The sequence below is a fragment of the Littorina saxatilis genome, linkage group LG2 (assembly GCF_037325665.1).
Source record: "Littorina saxatilis isolate snail1 linkage group LG2, US_GU_Lsax_2.0, whole genome shotgun sequence".
Classification (NCBI taxonomy): domain Eukaryota; kingdom Metazoa; phylum Mollusca; class Gastropoda; order Littorinimorpha; family Littorinidae; genus Littorina; species Littorina saxatilis.
The window spans coordinates 72,404,001-72,430,279 of record NC_090246.1 but is presented as its reverse complement, the minus strand read 5'-3'; the positions used below and the strand labels follow the sequence as shown (position 1 = coordinate 72,430,279).

General features: G+C 42.5%; 2 protein-coding genes across 7 annotated transcripts in view; both read right to left on the bottom strand.

Moving 5' to 3' along the window:
- The window catches only part of LOC138959677 (neurotrypsin-like), a 55,334-nt gene extending 44,524 nt beyond the window's left edge, over positions 1–10,810 (bottom strand). For 5 of the 6 annotated variants that reach the window (XM_070331255.1, XM_070331254.1, XM_070331257.1 and 2 more), the window contains exons 1-7: positions 10,427–10,810; positions 9,440–9,527; positions 6,376–6,476; positions 5,707–5,784; positions 4,600–4,673; positions 2,665–2,799; positions 1–39 (exon numbers count right to left, since the gene is read on the bottom strand). The exon at positions 1–39 is cut by the window's left edge and continues 149 nt beyond it. In XM_070331255.1, the coding sequence (XP_070187356.1) occupies positions 1–39; positions 2,665–2,799; positions 4,600–4,673; positions 5,707–5,784; positions 6,376–6,476; positions 9,440–9,527; positions 10,427–10,501 (590 nt within the window). In that variant the 5' untranslated portion in view covers positions 10,502–10,810. The remainder of the gene's footprint in view (positions 40–2,664; positions 2,800–4,599; positions 4,674–5,706; positions 5,785–6,375; positions 6,477–9,439; positions 9,528–10,426) is intronic. The other variant, XM_070331259.1, reaches the window with a different exon arrangement.
- Positions 10,811–14,369: 3,559 nt separating this feature from the next.
- LOC138959668 (cytochrome c oxidase assembly protein COX18, mitochondrial-like) lies at positions 14,370–25,917 on the bottom strand. The gene is made up of 6 exons (XM_070331246.1): positions 25,441–25,917; positions 22,424–22,641; positions 21,556–21,709; positions 17,377–17,501; positions 16,877–16,984; positions 14,370–15,349 (listed from the first exon to the last, which is right to left on the bottom strand). The coding sequence occupies exons 1-6, from the start codon at positions 25,790–25,792 to the stop codon at positions 15,161–15,163; spliced, it is 1,146 nt and encodes a 381-aa protein (XP_070187347.1). The 5' UTR covers positions 25,793–25,917; the 3' UTR covers positions 14,370–15,160.
- Positions 25,918–26,279: the final 362 nt, after the last annotated feature.

Genomic DNA, 26,279 nt, shown 5'->3' with positions numbered 1-26,279 from the left:
ACTCCGTAGTACGCCTCCCCTGGAGATGCCTGTGCACCCCTGCACACAATGACAGAATTGTTAATGAAACAAACACAGATTTTCTCCTGCAAAAACACCCAACTATACAAAACCAAAACAGAAAATACAATACTGGGACAGACATACAGACTAACAAACAGAGAGCAGACAGCCAGCCAGCCAGACAGCCAGCCAGACAGCCAGCCAGACAGCCAGACAGACAGACAGACAGACAGAAAATGGTTCTTAGTGTGGACGTGGGTCTGTTTATCCCCCTTTGCATGTGAGCATTTTTCTGCTTGTATTTACTTGCACACAAACATGTCAACGCCAGGGACAACAAGCGGGGCATGTACACCAGTTGCACGTAGGTAGGCCTATCAGTGCAGTTTGAATACTGCCGTACAGACAGCTTTTACAACGTCAAACATTGTTCTCAGTGCATTGCCAACAAGTATTCAGGGATGAGAGTTGATAATGACTAGGAATTATGTGGGTTAACATGTTGTAAAGTGTTTAAGTATATTTCGATGTTTATTATTATTTGATTTGGAATTGTGTACAGAATAATTTATTTATGTATGTTTTTGTGAGTCTCTGAGAACTTGTAATCACAAAACGCATTTTCGGATTTGCGCCATATAAAGGTCATCATCATTATTATTATTATAATGTTCGAAATCAGGAAAATCTGCGTGGCAACAATTTTAACTTTTAACGTTAGTTTAACTTTTTATAAGTTACTCCAAGATTTGCAAACCTGGAAATGGTTTCAAAATCAGAAACAGCACCAGGAACTAATTTCTTAATACAGGAATTTCCGATTTAACTCTGTTGATTTGACTTCATGATGTCCACACCCAGGAACGGCATTAAAATCAGGAAAAGCACAAGGAAATCATTTCTTAATACAGGAATTCCTTACTTCCGGATAGGCCGACTTTCATCCCCGTTTATTTATCAGCCAACAGACACAACGCGTGTTATTAGCCAACAGATAAAGTGTGTTATATTATTCAACAGATAAAGCGTGTTATATTATTCAACAGATAAAGTGTGTTCTATTATTCAACAGATAAAATGTGTTATATTATTCAACAGATAAAGTGTGTTATATTATTCAACAGATAAAGTGTGTTATATTATTCAACAGTAAAGTGTGTTATATTTATTCAACAGATAAAGTGTGTTATATTATTCAACAGATAAAGTGGGCTATATTATTGAACAGATAAAGTGTGTTATATTATTCAACAGATCAAGTGTGTTATACTATTCAACAGATAAAGTGTGCTATATTATTCAACAGATAAAGTGTGCTATATTATTCAACAGACAAAGTGTGTGTTAAAAGCCAACAGATAAAGTGTGTTATATCATTCAATAAATAAAATGTGAGTTATTAGCCAATAGATAAAGAGTGTTATATTGTGCAACAGATAAAGTGTGTTCTATTATTCAACAGATAAACATTTAATGTGTATTAATAGACAACAGACAAAATGTGTTTTATTATTCAACAGATAAAAAACGCTCGCGCTGGACCCGAGTACTCTTAAGACTGGCTCGCTCCCCCAGTATAAACAATAGTAAACAAGAATTTATTAAAAAAAAAAATTAAAAAAATAGTCCGCCTATGCCGGGAATCGAACCCGGATCCCTTTGGCCATAGTCGGAAACGCTTTCCTCCAAGCCAACAAATCTGACATTCGCCAGTGAACTCAAATGCCTATACTCCTCGCGCAGTGGTACACGCACGCAAGTAAACAAGAATTAAAAAATAAAAAAAAATAAAAAAAATAGACCGCCCATGCCGGGAATCGAACCCGGGTCACTTGGATTTAAAAAAAAAAAATTATTTTACACAATTAAAAAAATTATTAGAGTGAAATAAAACATTAAAACGTTCATAATAAACAATAGTAAACAAGAATTTAAAAAAGAAATAAAAAAAATATAGACCGCCCATGCCGGGAATCGATCCCGGATCACTTTGGCCATAGGCGGACGTGATTCGTAACAGCTAGCTGGCTGTTCCATTAGCTGCACGGCAGTTGTACTCCCACCGCCAAACCTCCCCCCGTTAAGAGTCGTTTTTGTGGAATATTTCGCATTTAGGTCCCATGTAACATTATGAAGTTTTAATACGATCAATCGGACCTATTATCAAGTTAGTGTATCAACTTTTGAACGAACTGCGCCCAGTAGTTTCCCAGCAATAAGCTGTTAAGTCGAGACGAACAGACAGACAGACAGACACACAATTAAAGTCTGCAGGACCCTAGTACTGCGTACTCGGGGATAAAATGAGTGTTATATCATTCAACAGATAAAGTGTGTGTTATTAGCCAACAGATACAGTGTGTTATATTATTCAACAGATAAAGATTTTTTTAATTCAACAGATAAAGTGAGTGTTATATCATTCAGCTGATAAAGTGCGTTGTTAGCCAACAGATAAAGTGTGTAATATTATTCAACAGATAAAGTGGTTTTTTTTTCATTCAACAGATAAAATGTGTGTTATTGGCCATCAGGTTAAGTGTGTTGTTAGCCATCATATAAAGTGTGTTACCCTATATCATTCAATATATAAAGTGTGTGTTATTAGCCAACAGGTAAAGTGTGTTGTATCATTCAACAGACAAAGTTTGTGTCACTGACTGTCTGAATCCAAGATGTCTGCAGACGACGTTGGCATCTTTGATGTCCCAGGCATCATCACACACCAGGCCCCAGCGTCCTGTCCTGTACACCTCCACGATACCGGCGTTCATAAAGCCCCGTACAGCACGCAGCCTGCAAGCCACACATCACCTGATTGTTATCCGGAATTGTATAGTTATGAGACCAAGGGTAGGACAGATGGTGGTGTGAGAGACTGATTCAGGGAGGGGGGATGTTTACAGTGCCGTGTGCCGGACCGTGAGCTGTGCCCACCTATGTTTAGCTCAGACACCGTCTTGGCTGACGCGACTCAGTTCTAAACCGATCACTGCACCCTCATTCAATAAAACTGCTCCCATGGGGTCGCCTTCACGCGGCGGGAGTGTTTATACTAAGCTACCCCACTCCTTTACTTCTCTTCTTTTGTCTTATTTCTGCCTTACCGGTCCTTTCACCTATATTTCCTTCCAAGAAAACTCTCCCTACTATTCCCTGCAGTTTTCCAATTCTTTTCTTGTTGTCTTATTTCTACCTGACTGGATCCATCACCTTTATTTCACTTACCAAAAGTCTTCTTTTCCACATCCTTATTTCTCTGCACCCCGCATGTCGTAAGAGGCGACTAACGGATTCTGTTCCTCCTTTTACCCTTGTTAAGTGGTTCTTGTATAGAATATAGTCAATGTTTGTAAAGATTTTAGTCAAGCAGTATGTAAGAAATGTTTAGTCCTTTGTACTGGAAACTTGCATTCTCCCAGTAAGGTCATATGTTGTACTACGTTGCAAGCCCCTGGAGCAATTTTTTGATTAGTGCTTTTGTGAACAAGAAACACTTAACAAGTGGCTCTATCCCATCTCCCACCTTTCCCTCGTCGCGATATAACCTTCGTGGTTGAAAACGACGTTAAACACCAAATAAAGAAAGAAATCAATGAAACTGCACCACGCTGTTCTGGACATCTTTCCTCACCTTCAAGGCAGACTGTACGAAGAGGTGTAAATGACACCAACCCTAAATGCTAAGGCAAAACCAAATGCTCGTCTCAGAACTATGTAAGGGAAGGTTGTCTAATGTGGACCACTGTTTATTTCATGCTGATAACTACATATAGCTTGTTTTCTTTCTTGTGTTAGGTAGTCCTTCTCTATTTACATTGGATATTGTTCTTCTTAAGCCTGTTATCAATTGGGCGAAGTCAACTTCGCGAAGACTGCTTCACGAAGTTCGCTGCACGAAGCTTTAATGTGAATTTTCGAGAAAAAAAACTATTTTGTGTAAAAAGAAGAAGACAGATAACGATACTCGACAATGGCAACCAAAAGCATTCTGTTTCTTCAACCAACGACAACACGAACAATAAATAGCACAATTGAAGCTCGTTTCTTCAATCAATTTTACTCTAGTAATTATTTGCATTGATACAAGTGACTTTATTCAGATATACTGCAATAATAGTACTAGATAGCTTTGAATTAAAAACAGACACGAATTAAGCTTATTCAAATAAAGATGCCCCCCCCCCCCCCCCCCCCCCCCCCCCTTCCCCCCGCCATCTGTCTCTCAGTCCGTGCCCCGCGTCTCACCGAGACACACACGCACGGACACACTCTCTTTACCCATGGGACCACTGCTCTGTCACCGGCTGTCTCTGTCCGCCAGTCTGTCCGAAGCTGTCTGTCTGTTTTCGTGCCTGTCTGCACCCCCCCCCCCCCCCCCCCCCCCGGCCCTCCCTGTCCGTCTGACAGAGACACACACGCACAAACTCTCTCTTTTTTCGCCTCACTGTCACCGAAGGACCACATCTTTGTCCCCGGCTGTTTCCGTCCACCCGTCTGTCTGTGGCAGTCTTCAAAGTGCCCCTCCCCCCTCCTCCCATTCCCTGTCTCTGTGACTCACAGAGACACACACGCACAAACAAACTCTCTCCTTACCTGATCAGTTCGCCGCTGTAAGGAATAGGTAGCTCCATCCTGGGGTTTGGTGGTGTTGGGGGTGGTGGTGTTATCTGTCATCACAGAACAACTTGTAGTTCTCGTTCACTTGTGCATCTAGTCAATAGACGAATTCAGGAAATAACTCTGTCGGCTTTTCATTGGTTGTGGAAGAGTTACGTTTCCTAGCTTTTCCATGCCGAGGCAAGCAACGCGTGACACTGTAGGCTTGCCTCAATAATTGTATGGAAACAAGGGAAAGCATTGACTCTTTAACGAACCATACAGACTTGAGTTATTTCCTAACTTCGTCTATTCAGACAAAATAAATATGCCCCGCTAATTTGTTTTGAAAAAGAATACACCGTAAACACGTAGTTTGAACAAACTGTGCTTTTCAGTGTCCGGTTATTTTCGTCTTCGTTCGGAAAGTTCAACTCCCACGTGTGCTGTTTTTTTTTTTACGATTATTTTATGAACAAGTTTGCTTTCACGCAAATAGTCGTTTTAATTTTTCTCAAGCAATTTAAGAAGTTAAAAAAAATGCAATGAACGCATCAGATTAGTCTAGAATATTAGATATTGTTCACTGATATAAATGAACCTGCGTTTTTGATGAGATGAGAGTCAAAAAAAGGCAAGAAAAAACCCAAAAAACCCAAATAGAGCTACAGAAAAAAACTACCAAAACGACACATAAACACCCTTAAAAATCCCCACTCACGTATCTGTCGGACGTCTTTTTTGATGTCTTCTGTATCACGAAATCATATTGGTCATATTGAGATGGGAGTAGGAAAAACAAATAAGTTTGTATTTAGTATGACACTCTTGGAAAATATTGTCTGAGGAGGTAATGAAATGTTTAAATGCACGTAAAGATGTTCATAAGAAGTTTGATTTTGACGTATGTTTCATGAAATAAAGGGGTTATTAAAGGGAAATCATGAACAATAAGCAGCGTTATTCGATACATTATTGATGTCGTTTAAGAAAAAAAAAAGATGAATATGAAAAAAAGAAAATTCAAATGGCGAAAAAACAAACAAACGAAAAAGCGAAAACAATAAACGATTTTCGCAGGTGAAAAAAGAGAAGTGGGTGTACCTGCGCCACCTGTTGTGCATTGTCGTTGCGGTGACCGAACAGGTTTGTCCAGCCATTACCTAGGTTCACCATTACCGTCTGCAATATAAAGTAAGGCAGATAAGGTGATAACAGGGCTCCCCTAAATGTGCGTCCAAAACCACAGGGCCGAATCTTGGCCCAGTTTCTGTTGCCCGGACCACCCCCCCCCCCCCCCCCCCCCCCCCCCTAGCCTGACCATGAGTCTCCTCCCAAGGGTTAACAAATACTATTTTGTTTTGCCTTTTAAACTCATGATAAATACTCCCAGAATAAGCCAGATTGCACATAAATTATTGCACATTTTTTCCGGGGGGGCATGGCCCCGGACCCCCCTAGGAGGAGGTTCGGGTGCTTCGCCACCTCAACTAATGTACCCCTACCACAATTGGGACCCCCCCCCCCCCCCCCCCCACTTAGGTCCGGCCCTGAACCGCATGTCCTTTCGTTATCATTCGCACCGTCTTTTATAGCAAGAAGCCCGGCATCTCACAAAGACATAATTATTGACAGTACGCCGGTGCAGTCTCTGAAGTGCAGTATATAGTGTACTGTACAAGACGACCGTCAACGCTCCCGTTAGCGTGGGGGGTTAGGACTTCACTGTACTCTACTCTACATGCATTCAACACCGGTAAATCATCTACTTACGTCGCCGTTTCTGGTAAAGATGGAATCCCAGGCACGTGGGGAATGCACACTCGATCGGCTTCTGGCGTTCACTACCGGACCCTCGTGAAAATGTCTGTTTGCTGTGCATTGGAATGACAGGTGGAAAATTCCGTGTAAAATTATATAACAATCTTACTGTTGGAGGAATGAAGAGAGAGAGAGAGAGAGAGAGAGAGAGAGAGAGAGAGAGAGAGAGAGAGAGAGAGAGAGAGAGAGACTGAGAGAGAGAGAGAGAGAGAGAGAGAGAGAGAGAGAGAGAGAGAGAGAGAGAGAGAGAGAGAGAGAGAGATGATGGAACTTTGATGGAACTTTATTTTTCAAGGATAGAGGTTCAAGGCGACGCCTTTTCTTACAACCGGTCCTTACTTCTAATACAAATGTCCAATAAATGATAAACAAGTAAAGCAACATGACAAATAAACAAAGTAAACGAACGAACCAGCAAACAATCGACCTGTAAGCAAACAAGCAAATAAACATAAACAACAAAATGACAAAGTAAGCAACATACAAATCGAAAGCGAAACATGCAACATGTTAATTGAGGTTACACATGTATGTAAAGTGATCGACGGTAAAATTCACACGATACCAACGTTTACACTAATGCTAATAATGATTATATGGTGTAAATGATGATGATGAAGATGTTGATGATGATGATGATGATGATCAAATGATGATGATGATGATGATGATAATTGATGATGATGATGATAATGATGATGATGTTGATGATGATGGAAAATCGCAACATAAATTCCACATAATACATATAATAAAGAACATATTTGTGTAATTCATAAAGCTTTGCCAATTGTTGACAGCTACTTGCACGTGTTAAGACTAGTATAGCCATCTAGATAGACATAAAATGATTATGCAGAGCTTGTTTAAAACTCTTTAGTGAGGTTAATGATCTTATTACAGACGGAATGGAGTTCCACACCAAAGCGCCAGAGAAGGCTTGACTAGTTTTGAACAAATCAATCCTGGGTATTGGTGGTAGAAAATTGATAGACCCGTACCTTTCGGTGACTCTGTGAAAAAGGTCCTGAATATAGATGGGCACTTCGCCATGATATACTTTATACATCATTACAGTCTTATTAAACTGTAACTGTTTAACTTGCGGCAGGTAGTTTAGATTCTTTACTGACTTCAACTCGAGAGAGAGAGAGAGAGAGAGAGAGAGAGAGAGAGAGAGAGAGAGAGAGAGAGAGAGAGAGAGAGAGAGAGAGAGAGAGAGAGAGACAGACAGACAGAGAGAGAGAGAGAGAAAGAGAACGACTGAATTAACGAACAAACTTTATTTTACAAGGATAAAGGTTTAAGGCACATTGCCTTGTCTAACAACCTGTCCTTAAACAAATACTAAACATATGAAACAAAATGAATGCGGAGAAAGTTACAAAGACCACAACAAAGAAGAAAGGTTATGAAATAAAATGGAAAAAAACCCACCGCACACGCACACACGACTACCAAACAAAGAGAGAGAGAGAGAGAGAGAGAGAGAGAGAGAGAGAGAGAGAGAGAGAGAGAGAGAGAGAGAGACAGAGAGAGAGAGAGAGAGAGAGAGAGAGAGAGAAAGAGATAGAGAGAAAGAGAGAGAGAGACAGAGACAGACTGACAGAGAGAGACAGAGAGAGAGAGAAAGAGACAGAGAGAGTTATTTCAAAGAAGAAAACAAACAATCATAATAAATACAATCATAAGAACAAAAAACATGCAAAAAACCAGCAATGCTATCGAGAAACATTGAGAGAGCAACGACGCGGAGTCATTATTAAAGGCACTGTCCTTCATGTGAAAACAGTTCGGCTCACTATAACAGATCTGCACAGGCTTTTACATCTAGGAGAAGAGCACCCCTCTGATTGGTCACATATATCTTAACAACTCAACATCCTGACTCTTTCCTGTGGAGAGTGAATTTTTGTTTTAAAGGAACTCATTTCACAGATTGGTAGGGTACTAGTGTCCCGGCGGTAGACACTGAATTGATTAGTAGAAAAATCCCGCTTTGCACAGAAAGAATCCAAGCTGTTGATTCTCGATGTGTGTCCAGGGAGAGAGATATTCATATCCCATGTAAAAGTTTGACCAGATCTGAGATGTTGCGCCGTGAGATGTTACACGGGAAGAACCACAGGAGCTTGAAGCAAAGCCTCCTACTCCTTTATCCTTACTGTGGAGATACTATTAGGGAGAGAGAGCAGCGGTGGTTGGCCGGTGTTTGCGGCGGGTCCGTGACGTCAGAATCGGGTCACACTAAAAGAAATTTGTCAGTGCTGCATATGGCTAATACACGATTTTAGCACAGACCTGCACAGTCTTTGTAATCAGTATTTCATGGCTAGTTTTTGTGTGTGGCAAATTGCTGTAGTAGGACATGGACTGGGTGGCCGAGTGGTAACGCACTTGCGTTCGGAAGCGAGAGCTTGCGAGTTCGACCCTGGGTCAGGGCGTTAGCAATTTTCTCCCCCCTTTCCTAACCTAGGTGGTGGGTTCAAGTGCTAGTCTTTCGGCGGGTGAGACGAAAAACCGAGGTCCCTTCGTGTACACTACATTGGGGTGTGCACGTTAAAGATCCCACGATTGACAAAAGGGTCTTTCCTGGCAAAATTGTATAGGCATAGATAAAAATGTCCACCAAAATACCCGTGTGACTTGGAATAATAGGCCGTGAAAAGTAGGATATGCGCCGAAATGGCTGCGATCTGCTGGCCGATGTGAATGCGTGATGTATTGTGTAAAAAAGATTCCATCTCACACGGCATAAATAAATCCCTGCGCCTTGAATATGTGCGCGATATAAATTGCATAAAATAAAAAATAAAAAATAAAAATCCCTGCGCTTAAAACTGTACCCACGGAATACGCGCGATATAAGCCTCATATTTATTGATTGAGTAGTAACAGTAGAAACCCTACAGTGAAGACAAAGGAGTAGGATACTTCGATCGACCGGCGCTTTGATACAAGCTCGACCTGTGTGAAGGACTGTGCCTTTGACAGGACAAAGGGCAACGCAGCTCACGTCTTGGACCATGGCGATGGTGGTCGTGACCGTCCGTGTGTCTCGCGTTACCTCTGCCCCTCCCTGGAGGACGTCTGTCTCTGTTTCTCTGTGGCAAAACATCTCATTACATTTCCATTATAACTTGAAAACAACACGAAAGCACGGAGACCTACACACACAACAGGTTAGTAGACAGTTAGATAGTGTGTGTGAGTGTGTGTGTGTGTGTGTGTGCTTTGCCGGAGGGAGTGAATGAGTGTGTGTGTGTGTGTGTGAGTGCCGTGTGTTTGTGTATATGTGTGTGTGCGTGTGTGAGCGTTTGGAATATGTCACTTTGAGAGTGTGCGTGTGTCTGTGTGTGTGCGCGCGCGCGTGTGTGTATAAGATTATGTATGTGCTTGTACACAATGTGTGTGTGTGTGTGTTTGTGTTTGTGTGTGTGTATGTGTGCGTGTGTATTCTCTTTCCGGCCTAATGCCCCTCTACTGATGATAAACATATTGAAAACATTCTTTTAATGACAGTTAAACGTTCTACAAAAGTATGTAGAAATGCAATGATTATGCCGGTCAGTGATTGTCCCTGTAAATCAATTCACAACGCAAGCAACTTGCCACCTGCGCATACATACACTAATTCAGCCAGTATTTTTGTGAATAAAAAAACCCATCACATTTTTTTTTTACACAAACATTAAAGTGAAACACTGAGCGAATTAACAGACAGACAGATACACAGACATGCGCGACAGTGCCGAAACGAGTGCTTAACCCGAGGGGTAGACAGAGAGACTGACAAAAAGACGGAATCACATCACTGCAGAGAAACTTCTTTAATTACTAATTTCCTTCGCCCCAAACTGCGAGGGCCAGACATGGAGAATCACATAACTGCAGAGGAACCTCTTACTCCTTTCCTTTGCCCCCACTACGAGAGCAAGACGGACACACACACACACACACAAACAGACATATATAATCACATCACAATAGAGGCGTTTCTTACCCCTTTCCTTGCTCCAACTCCGAGGGCAGGCGCAGTCACCACTAGTAGCAAGCAGACAAGCGTGGACACTTTCATTCTCACTAAATTCACCAAATGGTCTCCATTCAATTAATCCCCCCGAAAAAGAAGAGAAGAGAGCAGGTCCAGTTTCTCAGTGTTGTTATTTTTCGGATGAGAAATGAAATCTCAGGAAAGAAATCCTTAGTCGCAGGTAGACGTTCCCCGAAAAGCTACAGAGGAATAGTAACACTCCTTACCGAATGCGTTTGCCACGATGTGTTCAAAAACAAAGCAAGCAATGTCATTACAAGTGTCATTCACATAAGCACTTCCATATAACTTGAGTGTCATTCGTACAAGCGTACCCAATTCTGCTTATCGTATACTGTTATGGCACTTGAAGACCAAGTGAGGTGTGAAGTTCATTTACAGGAAATAAACGTCCAAAAAAGAAGCCCCCCCTAAAAATAGAGTTCTCAGAATGATCATATGTACTAGCCTAAAAGACTAATTATATTTTCATACTGATCACAGCATGTATCGATTGAAAGTATCCAAATACACTTCAGCACGAATTCTTATCCTACCAAACGACACCAAATGCTTGATACTAAAAGTCCTCTACCACAAAGAAAAGCACGATCGAACAGCCCCTCTAAACCCACGTTGTGTCAGACACTTGAGGACAGTCATCAACAGACAACAGTGTCTCAAGTTTCACAAAGGCGACGCTGTGACAGTTACTGACAAAGCAAACTAATGAACAATGGAACTAAAGCTAGCCGTACTGTATTTGGTTCCAAGTGGTGGTAGGAGTTTAACAGGAAGAGATGTCAGGAAACAAGCGTCGACCTCTTTTCATTCTAATCATGTACAGTTAAACCTGTCAATACCGGTGTAACACGAAATTTTTACTCCACGAAAAATTGACTCCGGACGTACGAAATGTTTACTCCGAATACACCTGTCGTACGAGCAAAGAACTCCCCAAGGTACGAAAAATTTACTCTCTCCACGAAATGTTTACTCCCCAAATTTTTACTTCCAGTAAAAATCTCGTACGCGAAAATGGGATGCGGGCAAAGGGATAATGCCAATATGTCATCTCGCGCAAACAAATGTCGCGCTACCCTCCTTCCACCCCTTCCACCACCAAGACTAACAGGGGACAGGGGAGTAAAACTTGTGTACACCTGGCGTGGGCAGTAAATTGCTCGTGTTAGGGTGGAATAATTTATTCGTTATTTATTCGTCAGGGGAGTAACATTTTCGACCGAAATGTTGAATTGGAACACACCTGTCGTTGGAGTTATTTTCTTGTGTTTTGGGGGAGTGGTTTTTTCGTAAAGGGAGTACAATTTTCGTACGGAATTTTTACTCCGGAGTAAATATCTTGTGGAAGTTATAATTTTCTCGTGTTACACCGGTTAGCCATCAAGAACAACGTTGAAACCATCAGATTGAAGCATATATTGACGTCGTCATGGAATTTTGGCGTAGGCCTAACTCATTTTAGACAGCTTTTCAGCAGAAGGCAAAAACTTATTATTTTTTATTATGAAATAGTGTTTATATTTGTACCTGGTATGGATAGGAATATAAAAGAATGTTAAATCATGCATTGTTCATCATGTTTTAGAGAATATTTCTCATGGAGAAAGATTTACTCAGTCTAAAGCACAAAAACATCAAAATCGCCAAGAATCCAGTTACGCCAAAATTCCAGGACAACCACGATATGGCTCGTTTTAAAAAAATGTCGCCAAAGCTGTCCCCGGACTTTGGCTCTGCACAGTCGTCGCGTCTTAAAACAAACTAGACGACATATTGTATCATTTTGTTCGTTGTCCAAGGGTTCCTGTATCAAAAATACAATTTTATGTTAATACTAGCAGTTAAGCCCGGCTTCGCCCGGGAGTAAGCGGAGCCCTGTAGCAATTTAAGACGCTCGCTATCCCATTATGATTAGCTTTACCTCCTTTGTTTGGATACAAAAAAAGAGTTATCTCCCTTACCTTCTAGAAATTTCCAGAACTGTCCAGTTAATTTTTCATTCTTCATTTCTTCCCCTCATTGGAGCAATAGCGAGTCTCTAATATCACTGGCATGATGTGCTTGCTACAGGTGAACAGTAGGCACTGAACTGGTCTTGCACCATATAGGCTGTATTCAATAAATGGGAGGTCCATAATCTGAGAAAGGAAACAATGAATCAAGAAACTAAAACCCAGGTGCACATCTGCGGCACCTAGGGAGTGTACGTGCACACTATCTTGTTCCTGCCTCTTGCCATCTCAGAGGTATGGCGACCACAGACAAAAAAGAGTTATCTCCCTTACCTTCTAGAAATTTCCGGAACTGTCCAGTTAATTTTTCATTCTTCATTTCTTCTCCTCATAGGAGCAATAGCGAGTCTCTAATATCACTGGCATGATGTGCTTGCTACAGGTGAACAGTAGGCACTGAACTGGTCTTGCACCATATAGGCTGTATTCAATAAATGGGAGGTCCATAATCTGAGAAAGGAAACAATGAATCAAGAAACTAAAACCCAGGTGCACATCTGCGGCACCTAGGGAGTGTACGTGCACACTATCTTGTTCCTGCCTCTTGCCATCTCAGAGGTATGGCGACCACAGACAGACAGACACACAGACAGACACTCTCTTTTATTTATATGTATAGATAGTTTGTAGAGCCTGGTACATGTTTAAAAAAAAAAATAAAAAAATACAAGAACAATAAAGAGAGGAATGCAGGTTGTTCCATCAATACATACACATAAACTCGTTCCGTTGAAAAAATACAATATAAAATAAATCTCCAAAATAATCGTTCTCAGGTTCCACTGTTCTGCTCACCCACATTAGCTGGTGACAAAGTTTAGACTGGGACAAGCTGAAAAGGTTTGCCTTGGTGTAAACTCCAAGCTGTCAATCTCTCAGTCTTCTTCTACACGGGTGGTCATTGGTATTTTAAACTGAAAGAACCATGTCACACGTGACTAAGTTTGCTTAAAGACATGCTGTGCTGCATCATGAATGAAAAGGCAATGAAAAAAAAAAATTGGTACATGTATACGTTTGAGGACATTTTTGTTGTTGATGATTCATCCATGCGTTGTACACCCAGGCTACGAATGTAACTTCACACCATGTCATATAAAAAAAGATTGCAAACACTATGTGTAGTTTTTGAAGTCTGTGTTTCTCTACAAGCATTGAAAGATAGCAAACAAATACACTCTGCAAATTAAACAAAAGGAACACCTGCACAGGATAAGCAAAGAGGTTAAAAGAGAGAGAGAGAGAGAGAGAGAGAGAGAGAGAGAGAGAGAGAGAGAGAGAGAGAGAGAGAGAGAGAGAGAGAGAGAGAGAGTTATCTTTATTACAAGTCTTCGTGTTTTTGTGACTTTATAGACAGAGGAAGTTTAACGTGATGTTTTTAATATTGTTCAGAGTCTTTAATTAGTTTTTTGATATTGGCATAGAAAGTATTTACATATAATGTGATATTACTCAAATTGTACACCCTTTGTTTAGGTTATAACCTGAATGTATGCCTAGATGATGTGATATTGTTTAAATTTAGATTAATTTCAAAGCAACTATTAACATATTTTATATATAATATATTAATTCCATGCGGCTATAGACCAGCGGGCTTTCTTTTGACAAATGCGATTATGATTGAAGTGAGATAGGAGGGAAGCAAGAGAGAGAGAGAGAGAGAGAGAGAGAGAGAGAGAGAGAACGAGAGAGAGAGAGAGAGAGAGAGAGAGAGAGAGAGAGAGAGAGAGAGAGAGAGAGAGAGAGAGAGAGAGAGAGAGAGAATTGCAAAAGAAAAAGATAGGAAAGTGTATACACACACACGCACACACATGCTTGCTTGCGAATGCACAAAGACATAACAACCAAAGCAGAAACCAACAAACATGAATAAACCATATTGTACATGTTTGTATTTTCCTGCTTTTATGTTCAAATACAATGTATATACTTTTGGGGAAGAAATAATTTGGTAGCTCACCCCCTCCCCTCCCCCATACACACACCTGAACTTATACCCTTTTTCATTTGCACACGCCCACACTGATAACCCAAGCTCTCTCCTCACCCAACGCTCACCCCAATTAATACACCACCTCTCTTCCATATTATGTCAGCTACAGCAAACAAACAACACACAAAGAATATACATGTATCACATTTTGAAATGACTTGGCACGATCAACTGTTTTTTCTCCTTCGTTCATGGACTGAAACCCCCACGTTCACTCGTGTTTTCGCACGAGTGGGTTTTTACATGTATGACTGTTTTTATCCCGGCATTCAGGCAGCCACATGCCGTTTTGGGGGAAGCATGCTGGGTATTTTCTTGTTTCTATAACCCACCAAACACTGACATGGATTACAAGATCTTTTCGGTGAGCATTTGATCTTGTGCTTGCGCGTACACACGAAGGGGGATAAGGCATTTGCAGGTCTGCACATAAGTTGACCTGGGAGATCGGAAAAACCTCCACCCTTAACCCGACAGGCCGCAGCGACCGGGATTTGAACTACCAACCTTCTGATTAGAAGGCCGATGTCTTATCCACTAGGCCACTCCGCCCGCTGCCCGTGAACAACTGTTTCAATTCAGTACATTCATCAGTTAACATTGTACAAACCACACATGAAGCACAGTATCACATCACAGGTCTTTGTTCCCTGAATGATTAGAACAGCCACGTCATGAGTCTTTCTGCTTGGCCCGTAGAACGTATTTGAGTTTTGCAGCATTGTACATGTCTGTGAATGGCGTCTGACTCTCGCTGGGAGTCCGTGGCAGACGAAGTAATCTGCGCACGGAGGGAAACTTGAACAGCACGTTCTGACCAAGGCCAAACAGACTGGAGCACACCCAGTAGTAGCACATACACTGAAACAGTGGAAATCAGAACGTCAGTCATTATGCAGTGCAAAGACATTCTGGAAATAAAAATCTCAGTACTTGTGATATGGCATATACATAGGAACCCCCCTTTTATGACCCTCAGTGTTAAGCCCTCCCTTTTATGAGATCCACATTTTCCAGATTTTTTGTACGTACCACCGCTAAATTCACCTTTATTTTAAGACTCTTCCCCTTTTAAAAAATGATTTTCTGAGATTTCTTGACTGTACTGCAAATGTAAATCTCAGGGTTTATAATGTGACATGTACTAGTGTTTGTGTTTATCAATTAAAAGTCTGGGCTAGCAGGTATAGATGAACAAGCTCAAATAAGACACAGCGGCCCTCCTGTTGGGTCTTTTCATCAGCTATGGGAGATTTGCATCTGGTTGGTGAGACAATTATATATATATATGTGTGTGTGTGTGTGTGTGTGTGTAGGGCATGTGTGCGTACGTTCGATCATGCGTACTTACATGTGTACGTGTGTGAGTGTTTGGTTATTTGTGAGTTATGTTCTCTTGTCTAAACTTTTTTTCACTGAACACTGCCTCAGATTAGGGCTGAGCTGGCTTGAAGGGGACATTGTTTGTACAGCCTTCATGCAAGTTAACAGTGCTCACTCATGTTGATACATGTATGTGTAAAAGGGGCCGTGTGCTTTGTATCTTAGAGCTATTAAATACCCCTGAGATAGGCACACATGCCAAAATATTGGGAAAAACAGAGATCGCTTGTTGGTTTTTTTGTCCTCTCTTTCTCAACGTAAATATATATATGCGATAGCGCTGAGCCGTCAAACCAAGCGGTCATGGCATCCTTGTGAATAATGACACCCGATGTACTTCACATGCTTCTCATAAAAGGGGGCATTATCTTGAACAGACACTGTCATTTTCACAATGCCCACTCATTACCATGTTTATTTTGTTCCTGAAATCATACAGAATCTTTCTTGCCATGGGGGGTTTAGCTCAGTTGGTACGTAGAGCACCAAACTTGTGATCATAAGGTCATGGGTTCGAATCCACGCAGGGACAGACATGGGTCAACTATAAGTGCAGACTCAGAGTTGGTATCCATGTCCTGCCCCTGTGTCACAAAAGTGGCGCGTAAAAGACCTCGGTCATTCTGCCATAAGTACAGGAGGCTGATTACACTTCAACACGCACACACCTGGGTAGCGTGACTCTTGTTGCTGCTAGCTTTCCACTGGGAGGAAGCGACCTGAATTTCCCAGCATTGGGATACGTAATAAAGTAAATGAAATGGAAATGAACTTAGCTTGGCTCAAACAGCCATTCAAAGTTATTTTTACAGAATTTTGTGTCGGCAGACAGACCTCCAGATTTATCCAGGAAAAAATATCTTCTTCTTCTTAGTTCATGGGCTGAAAATTCCACGTTCACTCATGATTTTGCACGAGTGGGTTTTTACGTGTATGACCGTTTTTACCCCGCCATTCTAAAGGCCATAGGCTGCTTTCAGGGGAGGGCAAACGTTTGAAACTTACACTGGGAACAACTGCACCGATAGGCACCATCACCACACTGAGCAGACGCATGACATTCATCATGATCTTCTGCATCCTGCGCGCCTTCTGCCCTGTGAGGGAGTGCATCTGGGGGAGACAAAAAACAAAAACCATTTGAGCAATACAATATATTGGAAGTTCAAAGTGAAAGCGCATAGTGCTTTTAGTTATGCGCTATAGAAATCTCCTTTATAAATAAGTAAAAGTGAGTTCATAGTTGTGTTCACATTACACAGGTGTACCACGGGGTAACCCCAAGTTTAAGACTTACAAATCTGAAAAAATTGGGTCTACAGTTTTAAAATGGATGTAAAATGTACATAGTTTATGAACAGAAAATCATAAAAATCAGGTCTACAGTCTCAAAATGAATGTAATTTAAACAGAGTTTATGAATAGAAAATCATAAAAAGCAAAGTGTCAAAAATGGGGAAGTCTTCAATTGGGGGGGTCTTAAAAGGGAGGCGCCACTATAATACCTCTATATTGAGGAGGTTGGTAAGCCCCAGGAGTACAGGAAGGATCCAGGTGGCATCAGGTGCTGTCAGGTCGGGGAACCACAGCGTACCCTCTGTCCGCAGGTCTGGGCAGAGCACAGGGGCTTCTGCAGCGACAGAGAAAGGATAAGGATAAGATTTCATATAGTCCTGTGAGGTAACCCTCATGGAAATTCGGGCTGCTTTCTCACTAGGGAAAGCGAGCTGCCATACAGTATACGGCTCTACACATAATTTTGTTTCCTGCACATGTGTGTATTCATGTTTCCAAGCCCTGCAACTTTCGCTGTGAACTTGGGTTCTTTATCGTGGGCATATGTGCATGCGGGAGTGTACAGACACCGAGGAGAGTCTGCACAAAGTTGACTCTGGGAAATAAATCCCTCGCCGAACGTGAGGATCGAACCCTTGCTGATAGCGGCAACTGGTTTTAAAGCCAGCGCAGCTACCGACTGAGCTATTGCCCTGCCCTCTCAAAGATACAGTGCTTGGATTATTCATGTCAATTAATCTTTAATAATAATAATAATAATGACAGCTTGTATAGCACGAACCACAGTAACCTATGCTCTCCGCGCTTTACATATTAACTATGAATAAAAACATAGTACATGTATTTAAACATCAAATACATATACATTCTAACAAAATAACGTAACAATAAACTTACAGCAACACATTAGCCACTTATGGACAATGCCATGCAGATAGATACACAACGCACAATAAATTATGTACAATGAACATTGGAGAATCTCAACTCTTTCATCGTGTTTGTAACACTGCTTCTGCTATCTAAAGCCACAGACTTTGCCTAGCTTACAATATACAAGCTGTCAAAAGCTACTGTGGTGTTAGTTTGATTACATGGTGTTGAGTGTAAAAGTGATTAAACTGTCACATGTATGTGTTATGCTACTGTATACATGTGACAGGATCTAATCCATGAATAGTAGAATAAATGCATGCATTATAAATGCAAATTCACTCTCGGATGATTTGATTTCCAGTACAGTGGTACCTGCAGTGTAGGGCCCCTCCGATGAAAGGACACCTCCCGAAGGAGGACTGTGATCTTCTAGCTGTTGTCCATTTGTCTCCTATCTCTACTAAAAGCACCTGTCATGACAGGCCCCCTGCAATGTAGGGACACTTTTGGATTGTCCCCAAAGTGTCCTTTCATCACAGGTACCACTGTACCACCAAAATTCCTCAAAGTAAATTGGACACTTTTACAGAAATGTTAAGGCATATCGGAAGACCTTTTATTTAATAACATACCACACAGCAGACAAATGTACCTAACAGATGTTTCTGATGCATGTGTTCCAAGATAAAATCTGAGACAACATGCTTCTACTAGGTTTGTGGGCTGCAGCTTAGGATTTGAAATCCAGCGAGCCTTCCTCTTTGAAAGTGGAAGCACCGTTAGTATTACTGAATTAGTGTGCGGGTCCAGGGATGGCCAAATCTTCTGCCCGATCGCCAGGGGCTAGTAAAAAATCCACCGGGCTAGTAGAAACCGCCTGGCAGCTCGCCCGGCTGGACAGTTAAAATTCTGGTCAAATGCAAAACATTTGGTTGTAACTATCAAGTTTTAAAGCCATATAAACACTGCAGATGCAGGAACTTCTGTCGTCTGCAAAATCATCGACACAAAACAAAACCAGGCTCCTGTGCGTGTCACCCCTGTTTTAATTGTATAAAAAAATCTAACACTCATAATTTGTTATGTGATATGTACCGGGCTAGCAACATTTCTGGCAGGCTAGTGACTTTCTTGAAGTTACTCACCCGGCTGACTGGCAAGTTAAAATGTTGAGATTTAGCCATCCCTGTTGGTCTAACAGCACCGAACACACTCAACCAAACTTTATCAATTGACAATAATTCCGCGCTCCACTGGCAAGTGCAAGTGTGTCTGCAAAGTCAAGGGGGTAATCTGGAACGCATTTTAGAGAGAGCATAAAAGTAAAACCATCTGACCTAGAGACTAAAAACTTCATGGAATAATCATCCATAAACTGAACTTAATGTGCATGAAATATGAAGGAAATCACTGTACATATGTGTAAGACATTAGCATTTTTGTGAGAGACATTTCATCCTGTATTACAATAAATGTTACATGTACAGTGGAACCCCCCTTTAAAGACTCCCTCCTTTTTAAGACCTTGTTTTCTCCGACTTTCTATTCATAAGCTCTGTAAAATTACAGCAGTCCCTGCAATGTACGGCCCCCGGCGTGAGCGGACACCTGACATGTACGGACACATTTGCTCGGCACGGAGTGTTTTTCTTCTATATTTGCCCCCCCTTAAACGGACACCTGCAAAACGTGGACGCGGACACTCATTTTCGGTCCCAACAGCAGGTCATACCTCCAATGTACGGACAGACCATCTCAAATTTTCACCACAACAAAATCGTTAACAGAGCAGTCCGGCTCTTGGTACAAAGATCACAGCCGCAATGGCGTAATGACAGTCACTGATAACTTGAGTGCACGTGTACCCATCAGGAGGGGGGGGGGGGTAGTTTTGGTCAGGAATGGAGTACATGCGAAGATGCCAACATGAAACTGCACTGTGCTCTTTATTCTTGCCTGTTGGACGTAAACAACAGAAACCACAGTCGATGAAGGTCCTGAGCGAAAGAGAGTGAAAAACCGGCCACAGTTCTCAGCATTGTGTGTCTGTGTGTAACCTCTTTCATTGACAAGATACTCTTGTTTCCCCTCAGCCTTGACCAGTGAGTCGGTTGCCTTCAGTTGTCTTGCTTTGTCAAAAGTTACGACACAGTCAACTGCCATGCGTTGCTCAGAATCACAATAGCCCGCTCAGAGAAAAGTCGCTCTGGATTGGTCTATGCAACGGGCTCACAACGAGGCAAATCGCTTCACGATGGCGACGAAGAAAGCACGATTGCTGCGAGATATGAAAAAAGTTGTACTTCTTAAACTAGTAGACGATTCGGTCAGTGAAATCGTCAGAGAGAATGTAGTTATGATGGGAAATTTAGCTGGGGTAGTCCCTGAACCTTGAAAAGCGGTGGATCCCTCGGGTCACGTCGAAAACCACGCCGAGAAGATCGAAACACGCTACACGGCATCGCAGTGTAAACACCGCCGCCATCTTGGATAACGCGGCGGGCGGTGGGCGAGCATATACCAAAGCCGCTCGCCGAGTGCTTCGCGAGCGCTTTCCTGCACTGCCCTAAGAAACGGCTTTTTGTCATTCGCACTGCGAGCGACCCGTGGCGAACCGCTCTGGGCAACTCGTCTCTGGTCTTGCTCTGAGTGAACAGTGCAGCTGGCCTCTCTGGCCACAGCCCCAAACAGTACATGGCTGGAGGGAGTGAGAGAGAGGGAGGGGGGGGGGGGGTGGAGGGGTAGCTGGCTAAACTCTGTGGGGTGTCCGGTGTCACTGCATGTCAGCACTGAGCAGGAAGAGCATTGAAGAGAAATAGAGAGGTGTACTCTTCCACACAATTTCCAAGCATCAGTTGTCCCGGCTTGGGGTAGGCATTAGTGAGGGAGAGTGGGAGCTGTGTTATGTAGGCCTCAGTGTATATCCGACTGAAGAGTGAAAAGTCATATGATCGGCATGCAGTCAATAAAGCCAGACAAGAAGAAAATAAATTAAATGATTATGACATGCAGCTCTATCTGCTGCTATTTATTCAAACTGCATGGTTTTCAAGCTTATTCTTGCAAAGCATCTGCACATGCTCCTCTGTGCTGTGTTTGTGTGGCTGCTTTCGTATGTCAGTACATGGTGAGTGTGTTCACTGCCTTGAGGATTTATTTTATCTCTTCTTTTCAACACTTTTCATACAAATCATTTTTACAGAACGTTTAAAGAAGTATTAGGAGTTTATTGTTATTGTTTAGTAGCCACAAGAAGTGATTAGCATAGACTCAATCCTGTTGTTTGTGTGTCTCTGTGTGAGTGTATGGGGGAGGGGTGACTGGTCACCCCTCCCGTGACCGGACACCTGCAATGTACGGACAGTTTTGCTATGGCCCAAGGGTGTCCGTTCATGAGAGGGACTGCTGTACCTCTATTTTAAGACTTACTCCTTTTTAAGACCCGATTTTCTCAGATTTTGGGAGGTCTTAAAAGGGGGGTTCCACTGTAAGAGCAAAACTAGAGAGCTTACCAATGTCAGTGGAAGCAGTAGGGACAGCCCCACTCATGTTGCGCAGGGCAAACGACAGGCACACCCACATAGGGATCTGGAACCACAGCACTAGGGAGGACTTGGCCGGGTGACAGTTTTCACGGATGTACAGGTCTTTTATCAGCTTTCGCATCTGGCATAAACAGACAGAAAAAGAACATCTTACAACAAGGTAAACGAAGTTTGTTTCTGATCACAAGGCTTAAACAATTAGGTTGTTAGGTCGGTTACTTATTTTTAGAGGGGGGGGGGGGGAAGGGTGGGGGGTGGGGATTGGGGGTTCAGTTTGTACACATTTTCATTTATATTGGCGCATGACTGTGACGTTTTATTGGCTGGAAATCATTCGAGCCGTGTCACTTGGACGTTGGAGAGGTGTATCAGTCCTTGTAAAGTCTGTAAATTTTTTTGGGTGGGATGGTTAAAAAAAAGTTCTTGGGTCGGTCATGGAATCAGAAACACTGATACTGTATTTTTCCTTGTCCTAACAAGAAAACTCCAAACATTGATGTGAAGCAAAAGTTCAGGTTCAATATCACTTTTACTGAGGACCCATGCATCTTGCTTCGCCCCCCTAAGTTGACAGAACATTGCTAATTAATGACTGAAGCCTTTCCTTTGAGAAATGAAGAACCTAGCTGCTATGGTCCTAGAATCTTCTGCTGCATAGACTTCATCAGTAAAAGCATCAAGCTTACACACACACCTACACACACACCCACTCTCTCTCTCTCATTCATACAGACACACACAGCAGAAACAAGCACACTCGGTTCACTGTCCACACAATATACTGGTGCTAATATATATTAAAAAAATATAAAAAATAAAAATATGCAATACTCACCGTAGAATTGTATTTGAAGCGAGCATATTTGGTATCCCAAGCAAACTTTTTGACAGCGACCGCCACCTCTCGGCGAAGTTCTTGGGACAGCTTGCCAATCTCTGGCTGCAAAAGCTCCACCTTGGCCATAATTCGCATGGAGTAGATTGCCAATGGCAGAGTGACAATGCCACGCAGCAGCATTGTTGACACTGCTATGCTTGCCCACCATGGTAAACCTGCAAAGGTTCAGATTCAGTCAGGCAATAAAGTTATGGTATTCCATGCTGAATGGAGCATAGTTTTCACAGAGTAGATTGCCACAGTGACAATGCCACACAGCAGTATTGTTGATACAACGATGCTTGCCCACCATGGTAAACGGTAAAACCTGCAAAGGTTCAGATTCAGCCAGGCAATTAAGTTATGGTATTCCATGCTGAATGGAGCATAGTGTTCACAGTGTAGATTGCCACAGTGACAATGCCACACAACAGTATTGTTGATACCACTATCAGGGATGTTGCTACAAATTCATACCTATAGGACAAAATTAATGTCATGAGTTCTTCAGCATCAGGACATTTGACCGCTTTCAGAAAGTGTAATAGGACATTATGAATTTGCGCCAAACAGCTAATAACACATTCCATGGAATTGTTCCAAAGTCATGCGCCCACACACACACGCACACACACACACCCACACACACACCCACGCGCTGTAGAACACACACATACACTGTAATATAGTAAATACATCAACATGTGCGTATAATGTTGTATTTGTTTAGTTTCAAAGAAACCACAAAAAAGAAACCAACATGTACAACTTCAGAGCTCTTACTTTGATTACAAACTGCATGATTTGGATAAAAGTTGATAAAGAAAATGATCGGTTTGATCTAATGCTGATCTTTTGCAGGGTTTAGTTGTTTTTTTCAGCGGCATAATTCAGTGCTTCGTCTTGTATCGAAAACAAAAGCACATTTAGTCAGTTGGAGTTGTCTCCCGTACTCCTGTAGCATGCACTGATATAAAAATAATCCACTATTTTTAGATCAGTGCGCTGCATCGAGACGGTTATACCCAAACGGCGCATACCGCAAACGGTTCGGGAATTCCCGACAAAAGAAAAGATCCGCACGCGGCACTGGCAACTTCAGTGTCAGCTGAACACGAGAGCGTTCGGTCTTTTAGAAGATTTGTATCTTGAAATGAAAATTAACGAATATCGCGCTGTTCGAAGGAATGGAGTATATATCGGACAATGACCACGCTCAGGCTAAAACGATAGGACATCTGACCGATATGCGGCAATGTGAATCGGACATTTGGGGATTTTCATCGTTATATGTCCGATGTCCAACGCCTAACGATATCCCTGCACTATGCTCGCCAACCATGGTAAATCTGTCAATGTTCCGGTTGAACCAGGTGAGAGTTTTCCACATTTTCAGAATATGTTTACGTTTCGTTCCTCTTGATGAGAAAAACAAGGGGTATTTATACCTCCTGTCAAAAATTAAAGAGGTAAACAGCTATAATTTATGGGTCATAAGGCGCGACTTTTTTCCTCGAGTTCGACCCCTGCGTCTTGTATAACGAAGCGCCTAATTTTGTTCAAAAGAAGGTGCGCCTTATGCGCTGTAGCGCCTTGTCACCCGGAAAGTACGGTATTTAAATTTTAATACTAACGTTAAAAGAAATAATGAGTGGCTGCTGACACCAGTTGATCATGTTTAAAATCAAGGATAAGCCACAAATTGTTTATAAAATAGCTAAAATTCTTCTGCTTCAGGGGGGCTTTGCCCCCCAGAACCCCAACGGGACCCTGGACCCCAGGTTGTACCCTCCCCCTCTACACAAAGGCTTAACTGTTCCGCCCCTGTAATCTTTGTTTGTTTAACGCCCAGCCGACCACGAAGGGCCATATCAGGGCGGTGCTGCTTTGACATTTAACGTGCGCCACACACAAGACAGAAGTCGCAGCACAGGCTTCATGTCTCACCCAGTCACATTATTCTGACACCGGACCAACCAGTCCTAGCACTAACCCCATAATGCCAGGCGGAGCAGCCACTAGATTGCCAATTTTAAAGTCTTAGGTATGACCCGGCCGGGGTTCGAACCCAAGACCTCCCGATCACGGGGCGGACGCCTTACCACTAGGCCAACCGTGCCGGTCCCTGTAATCTGTGTTCCTAAGATAATGATTGTATGCTTTGGTGTTCCCCTCTTGAGTCTTGTGCTTCAAGTTCAATGTTGCGGTGACTTTGAATAAGCCAAAATAATGGCCGAAAAATTTCCAAGATGTCGTAAAGCTTTCTGACAGTTTCGGCCAAATGTCCCAACATGAAAATGTCTAGCAACACCCCTGGTTACAGACGTTTTTTTGCTATGGAAAGGTGAATAAATTAGAAGAAAGAAATGTGTCCTGGATCCTTTGAGGTGGTTGTTATGTGCAGGCGGTTGTTATTGAGAGGTGATCGCCAGGGTTATAATCATATATATCGAGAGGTGGTTGGCAGGGCAGGTTTGTCTGAATTACAAACATCGCATTGAAAAAGTCAACAATAGCCCAGCCCCTACGTACTGTCCTTTAACTAAAACATAGAAATGCAGGGCGGGGATGTAGCTCAGTCGGTAGCGCGCTGGATTTGTATCCAGTTGGCCGCTGTCAGCGTGAGTTCGTCCCCACGTTCGGCGAGAGATTTATTTCTCAGAGTCAACTTTGTGTGCAGACTCTCCTCGGTGTCCGAACACCCCCGTGTGTACACACAAGTACAAGACCAAGTGCGCACGAAAAAGATCCTGTAATCCATGTCAGAGTTCGGTGGGTTATAGAAACACGAAAATACCCAGCATGCTTCCTCCGAAAACGGCGTATGGCTGCCTAAATGGCGGGGTAAAAAACGGTCATACACGTAAAATTCCACTTGTGCAAAAAACACGTGTACGTGGGAGTTTCAGCCCACGAACGCAGAAGAAGAAGAAGAAGAAATAGAAATGCAAATCATATGTGTCCAAACGAAGTACCTGTTGTGGAGTGAATACTCTCTAGCACTTTCTGAGCATATCCAATGGGAGCAACGTCTGGTGAAAAATACTTGCTGTACGTCTCAGCAGAAAAGTCTCTCTTGGAAATATGCAGTGGATTCAAAGGCACGCTCGCACTGACACACTTCGCCCTTTTGTTGGTACATGCAATGTGATTTCTAATGGGATTCAGGTTAGGATCTCTCTGTCGATCTGTTGACAGCCCCAAAGAACGTGCGTAACTGTGCAACTTTCGGAATTCTTTCAACACATGACTAGCTTTTGACCTTGTAAAATATGAACCACTGGCTGAAGAGCACCTACACACGCATAAGTAAGTCAGACGAGACATTATTACGTGAAAATAGACTTTTCTGTGGAACTTTTCCCATAGACAATCAACGTTTTCCAGCCACAAAAATCAAAGTAGTGTAGTTCGAGCGAGCCTAGAGGTAGTTCATGGGCGCCGCCATTTTTGATCTTCTACCGGAAGCGCAGCAGACGCGAATTTCCTGTAAAAGGTGAAGGTCAAAAGATATCGAAAGTCACTTTTTACTGACGGGTTTCCTATCCAGAGTAACCTTCAGAACAACGGATGATAATGAGCGCTGCTGATCTCACTGAAGGTGAAGGCCACCAGAGACCCCAAACGTACTTTGTAATTTCTCTCCCTTCTACGACGGAGGTTGTACTGAGTGATGCCGGCCGAGGCCGCGCCGGATCGGCCGCGCAGCTGATTAACTGAGCACCAGTAGTGCATCAGTTGCCGCAGAGTCAGTTTGGATACTGTTATTGCATTTCTACTGGCCTGTTACAAGATTCCGAGTCAATGGCCGAAT

Bases quoted from the DNA above. Each gene is read 5' to 3' on its own strand.
- LOC138959668 (XM_070331246.1), bottom strand. From the start codon at position 25,792: ATGTCTCGTCTGACTTACTTATGCGTGTGTAGGTGCTCTTCAGCCAGT. The intron at 21,710-22,423 runs GTGAGTATTGCA...TGTTTATGCCAG, and splicing joins GCTTCAAATACAATTCTACG to ATGCGAAAGCTGATAAAAGA. The intron at 15,350-16,876 runs GTAAGTTTCAAA...CCACTGTTTCAG, and splicing joins TCGGTGCAGTTGTTCCCAGT to TGTATGTGCTACTACTGGGT.